Source organism: Cyphellophora europaea (assembly GCF_000365145.1).
Source record: "Cyphellophora europaea CBS 101466 unplaced genomic scaffold supercont1.7, whole genome shotgun sequence".
Lineage (NCBI taxonomy): Eukaryota > Fungi > Ascomycota > Eurotiomycetes > Chaetothyriales > Cyphellophoraceae > Cyphellophora > Cyphellophora europaea.
In genome coordinates this window covers 1,813,100-1,824,499 of record NW_008481813.1, presented here as the reverse complement: position 1 = coordinate 1,824,499, position 11,400 = coordinate 1,813,100, and the positions used below count along the sequence as shown (strand labels likewise).

Sequence of the window (11,400 nt, the reverse complement as noted above, 5' to 3'; positions counted from 1 at the left end):
ATATGGTAGGATGGCAAAAGCTCGCCGCAAATCCCCACAGACTCTGGCATTACTGTCTCAATGCTCACTGAAGACCCGCTCTCCGGGCGGGCGCGTCATCAGCCCACCTCCATCTTACAAGTCCGTCAAGACGAAGAGAACGCTTCCACAATGTCTTTCCCGTAACGCCGTGCAAGCAAATGTCGCAAACACACTTCACGCGGAGACTGCTTACAGACCAGCAGCAATCTTACCTGCCTTCTCATCGGCAACCGACTCCTCGAACCAGTGCTTTATCCGTTGAGCCTTCTGCTCGTCACGGACGACCACATCCATCTTGAAGGGCAGGGGACCGCCGATCAGGTTGGGAGTGAAGTCGTAGCTGGGGGGAGGCTGGGGCTGGCCGTTCTTATCCTTCTCAGGACGTAAGTAGAAGCAGCCAATGATAGAACCGCAGGCAACCAATAGCTCAGCCTCTGTGACCTCGATACCGGGGCACATACGGCGGCCCATACCGAAACCGTGATGGCCCATCAGACGGGGGTGCTCGGTCAGGGGCTCCTTGTACGTAGGGAACTCGGGCTCCAACCAGCGCTCGGGGCGGTAGCTTTCAGCATCAGGGTACAGCTTCGGATCGCGGGCAAGGGCCAAATCAATGGCGTGAATGACCGCGCCCTTGGGAAGGTAGTAGCCGTTCCACTCGTCATCCTCCTCGAGAAGACGGGGGACACCGAGAGGGACCGGGGGACGCCAGCGCACGCACTCCTTGATGCAGGCGCGTAGAATGGGTAGATTGGGGGCATCCGCAACCTCAACAACACGATCGCCGATAACCTCATCGTATTCCTTGCGGACCTTCTCTTGCCAGTCTTCGTGCAGGACCATCTGTTGTTCGTTAGTTCAAGTTTGGGGTTGACTGAAAGCAGTGCACGTACCGAGAGGAAGAAGCAGTACAGTGGGCCGCCAATGGTGAAGATGGCCACAGTCACAAGCATACCAACAGCATAAGCAGCCTCATGGTCATCAAAGCCAAAAGACTTCTTGCCAGTTTCGGCTTCCTTGCGCTCAAAGTAGGTCTTCGCATACGAGACGGGAGCAGTACCCTCGTCCATTTCCTGGCGAACCTGCTTCATGAGACCCTTCCAGAGCTTCTCCTCCTTCTCGCGGCGCTCGCGCACCTTGCGGATCGAGGGATTGATCCACTCGGGGAGGCTACCCAGGAAGGGCATGAGGTTGGTGACAGAGCCGGACGGAGAGATCTGGGGAATGAATTCACCCGCGTTCTTGCAGTGGGCGGCAGAGGACTCGGGGCGGCCGTAGCCGAGACGGGCGGAGATACGGCCACAGAAACGGTCGGTTAGGGCGAAATGGTCCTTAGGATCAACGAGGAGCTTGTACATGAAGCGCTTGGCCTCATGGGAGACATAGCCGTAGTACTTGGCGTTGAAGCCCGCGGTCAGGACGGTATGGGCGAACTTGCGCTGGTTACGCCAGTGGTCTGGATTGTGGTCAATTTCGGGAGCCCTGCTTGTGGTTTTTCATTTCTGCTTACCATCGTGAGCCAGAAGAGGCAGGTATTGGCCCTGAGAGTCACTGCCAGGAACAGCAGGCACCATGGGGCGCGAGGAATAGATCCTGGCCTTTTTGCAGAGCAGGTCGTACGCAATTTGAGCATCACCGACCCAAACGTGCATCTCACCGCAAATTGTGGAGGCAAAAACACCGTTGTACTCATCCGAGAACTTCTTCATGGCGAACCAAGGGCAGTTGGGATCAACATCGTGGACGCGTCCGAGGTAGGGGATCGTGCTTCGTGGACCGGGCAAGAGCTTCAGGCCCGAGCCCCGAGGTGGCTGATCGTGAACGAAAAAGTAGTGGAACATGCGGAAGCTCGCAATGAGAGCGAATACCATGGTTCCAATGACCCATTTGTAAGTGAAGAGGATGTTTGCCGCACTTTCGGGTTGGAAAAGCGCGTCGGAGGAAATGTTGTGGGAGTTCATGTAGTCCGAAACCTGGGTCATGATGACCGAAGGCGAGATGGACGCCGCCATTGTACAGATGCTGCCGTCAAACAAACAGCTAGAGAAACGGAAGGGAAAGAAATGGTAAGGGTGGGTGAGGGTCAATAAAATGACACGAAGGAAAGGAAATCATGAAAGGGGAACCCCCCCGTGGCTATAATCAATTCACCCCAGCGGTCAAGTAACGCAAAACAGGGGTGATCTGGATGGCTGAGGCTTGTACCCAAGGAACTCATCAGGAGGAGCGGGCTTGGGCTTCGTGCCGGTCAACGTGGTTGGCTGCTGGCTGAGGACCAGCAGCAACGGTTTCCACGCGCCAGCCCAATTCAGTAGTAAACCAGCCCTATCTGCCGCCAGAGAACGAAGGGAGAGCACTGCTAGGCCACCGAGATTGAAACTTGTCCGCAGTCTAACGCGGTGCGCGGTGTTGGACCAAGACGTAATTTCAGGAGAACCGCCAAAGCGGACCGCGCGAAGGAGACCGCTCTGGGGAAGTCCTGCCAATCAGGGAGCGTGTAAACAGGTCCGCTCCAGGGTTTTTAGCTCTGGCAGTCCAAAATTGGAAGCATTTGGGCCCCTGGATGGAGCCTTGTGAGTGTCCGGGGGCGGAAGGGCAACATTGAGGAAGGGAAGGCTGTGAGAGGTGGTGGTTCCGGGATGAATCAGCTGAAATCCTGATACCAATACCGCAGCTCCGACGAGAGAGAGTCCGAACCATTTGTGAGCCGAGCAGTAGATCTTGTAGCTGAAAAGAGCTTGGTCGTCCGGCCTCCGTATTTGACCAAACGGTATCTGATACGAGGCTATGCCACTTCTGACCAATGTCCGTACGCTAGCATATCCGCCAATCATAGACCTTTTTCAGCGACGACGAGGCTCTGGCTTCAAATGACTATCAACCACCATCGAGGTCTGAGAAGTTCCGAGTAGTCTCTCGCACTCATCGGAGTAAGCATGTGCGAGCTACAGGCGAGTATCCTCGTATCATTGGGCTCTATAGCGTCAACTACTCCATGGCAGAGATTGAGGCGCCTGAAGCAGATCCTATGCTGCATTTGCGAATGATGAACACTTCCCAAATCCCCGAGCCGATGGCTGCAGTCAGCATGGTAAGTCGACGTTCTGCAGGCTGTACGGAAATCAGGTAGGTCCTGCACTCAAACCAATTCATATGTAACAATACCGCCAAAGCGATTTGCAATGGGCTCTTCCATCGGATTCGACCACTGCCCTGAAAACTATTCAACATACATTACCCAGTAGGCTACTACCGGCTACAAAGCATCACTCCTAAAGATACGCTTCACACTCGACATCCTTGAAGGTGACGGTGTCGACTTCGACCCAGCCACGGGCACCAGAGTCGACGTCGCTTCTCCCACAGCCGTGCTCTCCGAGACTTGGCTACTTCCACCATGTGCCATCGGAGGAGCACTGGCCCCAGCCGCCTCTTGTGATCCCTGTGCACTCTCGCTCGCTTTCCTGACCATGGTCTTGACATCACTGAAAGCATGCTCCTCGAGTCTGAAGTTCAAGCCCTGCGCAGTCTCCGAGTTCTGCCTCTCGACCACGCGCCCATCCCCATGTGCCCCAGTGCTCACACTCATCCTCCTGATATTCCTGATCTGTGTGATCACTCCACAGAAGTACACATATACCACCAGAACCAGTCCAGCCACAACACCATATGTAACATGCACGCCCAACGGCCAGGGGCCTGGGCGCATGGGTAGGTCGCGGTCCAGCTTGGCCGAGTACACGAAGCCCAGCCCGCCATGGATGAGGCCGGCCACAATCAGGAAGCGTCCGATCCAGATGTGCGCATATCCAATGAACTTGATCTTGGCCCAGATCTCAGGGTCGCGCGAGCACAGGAAGTGGTTGACAAGTTCAGTAAAAGGCTGGACCGTAAGGAAGGCCAGAATCGTAAGTCCCATGATGGGGTGGAAGCCAACCAACTGTGCCATCCGTGGTCAGCCTTGTTCGCATCCGTCAAAGCCAGCGCAAAATCCGCACCAAGCATCAAAGGAGCGACGAAGATGGTACATACCTTTCCCTGCACAGACCCCATCCACACTCCCATCGCCGTTGCGCACAGATACATGAAGTACCCAACCATCTGCACTGTCGCGTGGACCCATGGGCTATAGTCGTGCTCCCACACGCGGAGCACAATGCCTCCGACTGGGAAGAAGAACATCACAGCCGTGATGCCAAAGACCGTGTGCGCGATCCGCACTTTCGGCGCCGTGTCGACCCAGTCCGGTTTGCGCCAACCACCGGCTCCTGCACCCACGCTACCGGCTCCAGGCCACTGTCCGCCTGTTGCATCACCCGCACCACCTGCACCAGGCCATTGTCCGCCTGCCGCACCACCAGGGCCCGCTACACCCGGCCCTACGCCACCATTCGGCGCCATCCCACCCTGACCACCGGCACCTATGTTGGTAGGAGCATTAGAGAAGGTGCTCGTGGGGGCGCCCAGAGCGGTAGCGTTGGGTGCGATGACGTCTCCGCTGGTATATGTTGTGCTAGCGCTGCTGGTGACGACGATGCCTGGGGGGATGGCTGCGGCAGGAACTGGGAGGTCTGGTTTCTGTGGGACAGGTACTGCTGCTGCACGAACTGCTGCTGTAGGTGAGAGTTAGCTGGCCAGACGCGGCATACGGATATGAGGGACGATTCACCAGTCACCAGTGCAAGCACGAGCAGCCGATGTTGTGCACCGCAGACCACGGAGCGCAGAAAGCGCTGGCGAGTCATTGGCGCCATGTTCGGCCGGGATCTCAACGGCTCCAATGTGCCGGATACGGCTGATGCTCAGTATATCCCGTCGGATAACCGTACGGTTGTTGGGTCTGAGGCGGCGGAGGCGGATTCGCTCGATGTTCCGAGTACGGCTGGCCGAACAACACCTGCTCGTGACCCGATTGTTGTTGCTGAAGCCCTCCCGCCGTCGCCGTTTGTTTCTGCTGTTGCTGCTTCTTGGCCTCTCGCTTCTTGGAGAACTTCTGATAGTACCGATAGAGCTTCTCGACGCCGCTGATCAGTTTCTCGACTTCGCGGATGGCGGACGTCAGGCCCATGTCGGGACTCAGAGTCGAGGGTACACTGGGAGATCCGTGAGCAGAAATGTCGATGACGACGATCTTGGTTCTGTTCTATTGGTAGGGAAAGGTGCTGGAACTCAAAGGTGAGGATGACGCTTGCCATGCTTGTCGTGAGATGTGTTCCTGGCTGCAAGCAGCGGCGAGTGCTGGGCGCGTCAAAGCTGCTTATCGGTATTGGTGTAGGTCACTTGGTTGGGCTGGACGCACGCGGTTTGTGTGTGGCCTGTGCGAGGCCGACCCTTTTACTGCCTGTGCGTTTAATGCTGAAAGTGGCTCTTCAGGCAGATCACTGATGGCTTTCGTGCCGGGAACGAGTATCGGGGGTAAGATTGTGCTGGTTGTCACTAGCAAGAAAAAACATATTCTCATTAAGTCGTACACATCCTCTGCCGGTCGCCACCCGCAATCTACTGCTAAATCAAGAAAATCCCTGCACATCTCAGAAGCCCAGATCACATTACTGTCCTTCACCACAGCAACGACCACCACCTCAACTCGGCACCATCTTACGCTGACACCATTCCTTCCAATCCACCACCTTCTTCTCGTTCCTCGACTCCTCCGCCGCAAACACCACCGCGTGACTCCTCACAATCTCCTCCATATCACATCCCACATAGCGCCACTGCGCCTCCTTGACTCCCAGCTCCCCGCTCTCCACCTCCTCTACGGCTCTTACAAAGGCGCCTGCGAGCCCCCAGTCACCGCCGCCGTGCGCCTTCTCCACTTCCGGCGCCTGCTTCGGGATGACGTGCACCTTTGTGTCCCCTTCCGCAAACGTGTGCACCTCGATCTTCTTAGAGTCGTAGCTGATCTCGCCCAGGCTGCCGTAGATCCGGCCGCGACGGTCGCATTGGGCCTGGGTTGGGTAGGTCATGTGGAACAAGGCAGTCTTGGGGCCGCGGCCGTAGCCGTTTGCGGCCGGGGTGTTGGGTACGGGGTTCTCATCCCAGGATATGGTGACGGTCTGCTCGTCGACGACGCTGTTGTCGGATTCGTAGACGCAGCGGCCGTACCAGCTGCGATTTTCGACTTCCTGCTTGGGGGTTGCTTCGTTGTAGTCCTCGGACAGACGGGTCATTAGGGTCTCTTCGGCCTTGTCCCAGTCGGAGCTGTCCACGATGTCTTCGATTTCGGGCACGATGATCTTGAGCGGCCAGCCGACGTCCTTTTCCTTGCGTAGCCAGCGGTCACGGTAGATTTTCGGTGCCGAGTAGTTGCAATCAGGCTCGGCTGCACAATTGAGGCAGTTGGTGGCGTTGCCTGCTTTTCGCGGCTTGCGGGATCTGCGGAAATGGGTCATGGCGCCGGTGCTGTGGATGCTGCTGGGTAAATGAGGCTGGTCGCCGGTCAGAGAGCTTGGGCTGGTCAGCATCCACATCAGGAAGTCGATGTCGTGGCACGACTTGGTGAGGAGCGAGCCAACACCATCTGGTTTGATGTGTCGCCAATTGCCACGGACATAGCTGTGCGAGAAATGCCACCAGCCGATGGGTTCGGTGTGTTCGATGCTCACGACCTCACCAACGGCCTGGTCTTCCAGTAGGAGCTTTCGGAGGAGGATGTTGTGCGGAGAGTAGCGAAGGACATGGCCTATGGAAGTGATCTTTGGAGGTTGTGCGGACAAGGCTGACGAGATGTCCAAGCAGTCGCTCAGGGACAAAGCCAGGGGCTTTTCGCACAGAATGTGCAGATTCAGCGGTGCCAGTGCTCTAATGATGGTAGCGTGTGTTTCATCGAGGGTGCAGATGAAGGCGCCCGTGACTGGAACATAAGCAGGATCGGGAACAATAGAAGGATCTTTGCGGCGGGCAGTCTCCCATTCGACCCAGTCTTCCCAAGTTGCAAACGACTCGTAAGGAGCGGCCTTCCTGTCGCCCCAGATGTACTTTCGACCAAACTCCTCCCTCACAAATGGGTTTATATCGGCGACCGCAGCGATTTGACCATTGGTCGAGGCTGTAACAGCCCGGGCGTAGGCGTTTCCACGTGAACCCCCTCCGATGACAATGAAGCGAGGCGCTGGGCCACTTGCTGGAGGCGGTACCGAACCCATGGTGCTGGCTCAGCAGAAGAGATGAGGAACAAAGTCCTCAGACCGAAGTATCGTGGACAGGCACCAGTCCCAGGGTTACACCGACCAGCCTGCCAATGTGCCACCGTAGAGGGGGTGGTCGTAAAGCAAAAAGGGCTGCCTGTGATTGGCTGGTATGACCTCCGCACGGGCATTGACCCCCACAAACCGCTGGCCCCCCTCGCTGGCCCGAGAGAGAGCACACTTCAACACCCTTAATCCAGCTTCTACGACCAAATGCATAACTTCCGCTTTCCTGCTGAAGCTATGCACGCGCAAGGAGCATTATCGCACAGGGCAAGCCAAGCGTCGTCACTCCGTGAGACCGACTGTCTGGAAGTCGGGCGTGAACTAGCCAGACGTCTTCGTCCCTGGTTCTGGAGACGACAGAATCTAAGGTCTATCGTTGAGTAGCCTGAAGATCCAGGACTCTGTCATCTAGTCTCCGAGTCTGAAGCTTGGGTCTTAAGATCTTAAGCCTAGTACAGTGGGATCTAGGATGGGGGTTTCCGATATTCAACCCGTATCTCATTGGTTGGCATAGATCACACTCGGGCAGTGATTGCAAGAACCGCTGACCCCCTCTTCGATGTCTTACCCCTACTCCACAAAGGCACACCGCAATTACTTCAAAAAAGAGCAAAAAGTTCTGAGGATGTGATCCTTGATAATTCCGTGCCGGGCTAAGCAGTTAGTACGGTTATAATGCTCAGAGAGCCTGGTAGAACTCACGAATCGAACCCCGCTATGTAATGTTAGTTTGGCTTCAAGTCTACGAGCTTTAAGGCACTTACGGCGTGACGGCGCACCCAAATTGCTGAGATGAGAGCGTCAAATGTTACCTCTACACCAGCACGGACGTGTGTATTTTTGGAGCAAAATTTCTGACTGTATGAAATATATACCTCCAATAGGCTAGCGCCTAACGATGGGATGCTTGATGACCTCTTCCCTCGGTGAACATGAAGTCACATGGAGACGGTACCGACAAAACGCTTACGATGTCCTCTTCAAGTTATGTGTACCATGCTGCCAGCAATTTCCAGTATTGGTCGCCATTGACACCGTTGCTAGAGCTACCTGACTTAACCCATCGATTGGGGTATCATGGCTAGCCAAGAACTCCAGCTGGCTCGAGAACTCCATCTCATCATGAGCCGCACAACATGATTCATCGAATCTCGTCTTGACCACCGGCATGCCGACCTCAAGGACATGCCCGCGACCCGCGCTGGGGATGGCTGGTCTCAATTAGCCTAAACAACGGGGGGATCTTACACGATGCTGTCGGTAGTTTGTGGGGATCCCCCGCACTACATCTTGGCCATTTCACTGCCTCGTTGATTCCTCCCCGAGCCAGCGAATCTAGATCTACAAACGGCACAGCTCACGATTCTAGTCTGCCTAGAGGGGTAGGTCGCGATGCCTCAATACTCCGACGCCACAATGACTCGAGCGTGGATCCCATCCTGCTTGCAGTTGGAAGGAATTGGTTCGGGTTCACCGTACCTTAGCCCTCAATCTCAAGCTCTACGGCTTTGCTAGATCCGCTGCCTCAAATGGTAACCTCATAACACATGCCAGATTCCGGCTATTATCTTGCTGGTATCTGCCCGGCTCAATGACGATGTAGTCAAGCCTCGCAAGTATCGATGCCATCGCTGATATAAATGCTTGCGAAGCTTGAGTTACGCCTTCCGACAGCCAACCAGCACCTCAAAACTGGTCCGCACAGAAAGGGCATGGCATCTCCCACCCTCATCGCCCTTGTGGCGCTCCTGTCGCTAGGTGTTCATGCCCAAGACCATCCAGATTGCGAGAGTGGGCCACTGTCAAATAACTCGGTCTGCGACACCTCGCTACCGCCACGGCAGCGAGCTCAAGCACTCGTCGATGCCTTCACGCTGCAGGAGAAGCTCAACCTGACGCACAACAATTCTCCTGGCGTGCCCAGGCTGGGTCTTCCAACCTACAACTGGTGGGGAGAAGCTCTCCATGGCGTTGCCGCCGCACCTGGCGTTGACTTTGCCGAGGATGGGGAGTGGTCGTACGCCACCTCTTTTCCTCAGCCAATCACTATGGCCGCTGCCTTTGACGATGATCTCATCTACGCCATCGGCGACGTGATTAGTACCGAGGCCAGGGCCTTCAACAACGCCAATCGATCAGGACTTGACTACTGGACTCCCAACATCAATCCCTTCCGGGACCCTCGCTGGGGTCGCGGCCAAGAAACACCTGGCGAGGACACTTACGTCGTTAAACGCTACATCGACAATATGGTGACCGCTTTACAAGGCGGGCGCAACCTTGAGCAGTATAAAATCATTGCAACCTGCAAACACTATACAGCTTACGATATGGAATTCTGGTCAGTAATCCCCAGCAACATGGGTCGGAGTGAACATGTTGCTTTTATTGCTCTTCTTAAGACAATAATTCAAGGGGACCTCGAGACCATCTTCCAACACCGTTTCATCCGTTTCCCTACCGATGCAAGTTACTGACTGCATATAGGCAAGGTAACACCCGCTATGGCTACGATGCCAAGGTCTCGCCTCATGACATGAGCAGCTACTACATGCAGCCTTTCGTGCAGTGCGCGCGAGACACCAAAGTCGGCAGCATCATGTGCTCATACAATGCCATCAACGGAGTCCCCGCATGTGCGAACGGCTACAATATTGAGACCATCCTGCGCGGCCACTGGAACTGGACAGCGGACGAGAACTACATCACCTCGGACTGCACCTCCATACAAAACATGTACACCGACCACCACGCCTTCGACTCGCGGCAGCAGACCGTAGCGGCGGCTCTAAACGCAGGCGTCGATGTCGACTGCGGTTACTACAACCCCACCTGGCTCGCCTCCGCCTACAGTCAAGGTCTCTTCGACGAAGCAACACTCGACACCTCCTTGCTCCGCCTGTACACCGCCCTCGTCAAGAGCGGGTACTTCGACCCACCGACCTCACCATGGCGCTCACTGGCATGGAGCAACGTCTCGACTCCCGACTCAGAGGCGCTCGCCCTGAAGATTGCCGAAGAAGGCATCGTGCTGCTCAAGAACGACAACGACATCCTCCCCCTCACCATCTCCTCAGACCGCAACTACACCATCCTCATGGCGGGCGGCTGGATCAACGCCACAGAGCAGATGCAAGGCATCTACGCCGGTCCCGCGCGCACGCTCGTATCCCCCTGGATGGCACTGCAGAACGTCTCCAACCTGGTGGTCGAGACCTTCCAGTGGTACGAGTCCCCTCTCCTAGTGGCGGAGCGCCTGCAGCCCGACCTGATCCTGTGGATCGACGCCACGAACGAAGGCGCCGAGGAGACCGAGGACCGCAACACCATTAAGTGGGACCTCATGCAGGTGGACGCGCTGGAGATGCTGGCCTTGACGGGCATCCCCACCGTGGCGGTGCACATGGGCGAGCAGTGCGACGACGCGGCCATCCTGGCCAACGACAACATCTCCGCCCTCGTCTGGGCGGGCTACCCGGGCATGCTGGGCGGGCAGGCGTTGGTGAACGTGCTGCTGGGTGACGCGGCGCCCGCGGCTCGCATGCCGCTCACACAATACCCCACCGACTACGTGCATTTGGTGCCCATGACCGACATGGGTCTGCGTCCCAACAACGAAACTGGCAATCCAGGCCGCACGTACAAATGGTACGACAATGCGACCATCGACTTTGGCTACGGCTTGCACTACACCAACTTCAGCGCCGCCATCAGCCCTCCAAGCAATACCACCTCTACCTTCGACATCGCCTCGCTCATCTCCTCGTGCGACCAAACAGGCCTCACGCACGTCGAGCTCTGCCCCTTCCTCCCCTTGTCGCCCCTACAAGTCAACGTCAGCAACACCGGCGCCGTGACCTCCGACTACGTCGCCCTCGCCTTTATAGCCGGCGAGTTTGGGCCGGCGCCGCATCCGCGCAAGTCGCTCGTGGCGTACCAGCGGTTGTTCGGCGTGGCGCCCGGTAGTGCGCAGATGGCGAAGCTGAATCTCACGCTGGGGAGTCTGGCGAGGCATGATGAAATGGGGAACCAGGTGCTGTATCCGGGGCGGTACAGGGTTGAGGTGGATGTGCCGGTGCAGGATGTGTGGGAATTTGAGCTCACGGGTGGGGAGGTGGTGTTGGATGAGTGGCCGCAGGAGCAGTGAGCTGTGAGCTGTGGGGGATCATTTGGCCGTTAGGCT

The 11,400-nt window shown here is 56.6% G+C and overlaps 4 protein-coding genes across 4 annotated transcripts; 1 reads left to right on the top strand and 3 right to left on the bottom strand.

The window, feature by feature from the left end:
• Positions 1-210: 210 nt before the first annotated feature.
• Positions 211-2,003, bottom strand: HMPREF1541_07791 (uncharacterized protein; the record flags this gene model as incomplete). The annotated part of the gene is made up of 3 exons (XM_008722114.1): positions 211-864; positions 915-1,477; positions 1,532-2,003. The coding sequence occupies 3 exons, from the start codon at positions 2,001-2,003 to the stop codon at positions 211-213; spliced, it is 1,689 nt and encodes a 562-aa protein (XP_008720336.1).
• Positions 2,004-3,277: 1,274 nt separating this feature from the next.
• Positions 3,278-4,775, bottom strand: HMPREF1541_07790 (uncharacterized protein; the record flags this gene model as incomplete). Its single annotated transcript, XM_008722113.1, has 3 exons — positions 3,278-3,961; positions 4,054-4,583; positions 4,691-4,775. 3 exons carry the CDS (start codon positions 4,773-4,775, stop codon positions 3,278-3,280), a joined length of 1,299 nt encoding a protein of 432 aa, XP_008720335.1.
• Positions 4,776-5,603: 828 nt separating this feature from the next.
• On the bottom strand, positions 5,604-7,169 carry HMPREF1541_07789 (uncharacterized protein; the record flags this gene model as incomplete). The annotated part of the gene is made up of 1 exon (XM_008722112.1): positions 5,604-7,169. One exon carries the CDS (start codon positions 7,167-7,169, stop codon positions 5,604-5,606), a length of 1,566 nt encoding a protein of 521 aa, XP_008720334.1.
• A 1,760-nt stretch (positions 7,170-8,929) lies between these two features.
• Positions 8,930-11,364, top strand: HMPREF1541_07788 (uncharacterized protein; the record flags this gene model as incomplete). Its single annotated transcript, XM_008722111.1, has 2 exons — positions 8,930-9,558; positions 9,705-11,364. The coding sequence occupies 2 exons, from the start codon at positions 8,930-8,932 to the stop codon at positions 11,362-11,364; spliced, it is 2,289 nt and encodes a 762-aa protein (XP_008720333.1).
• Positions 11,365-11,400: the final 36 nt, after the last annotated feature.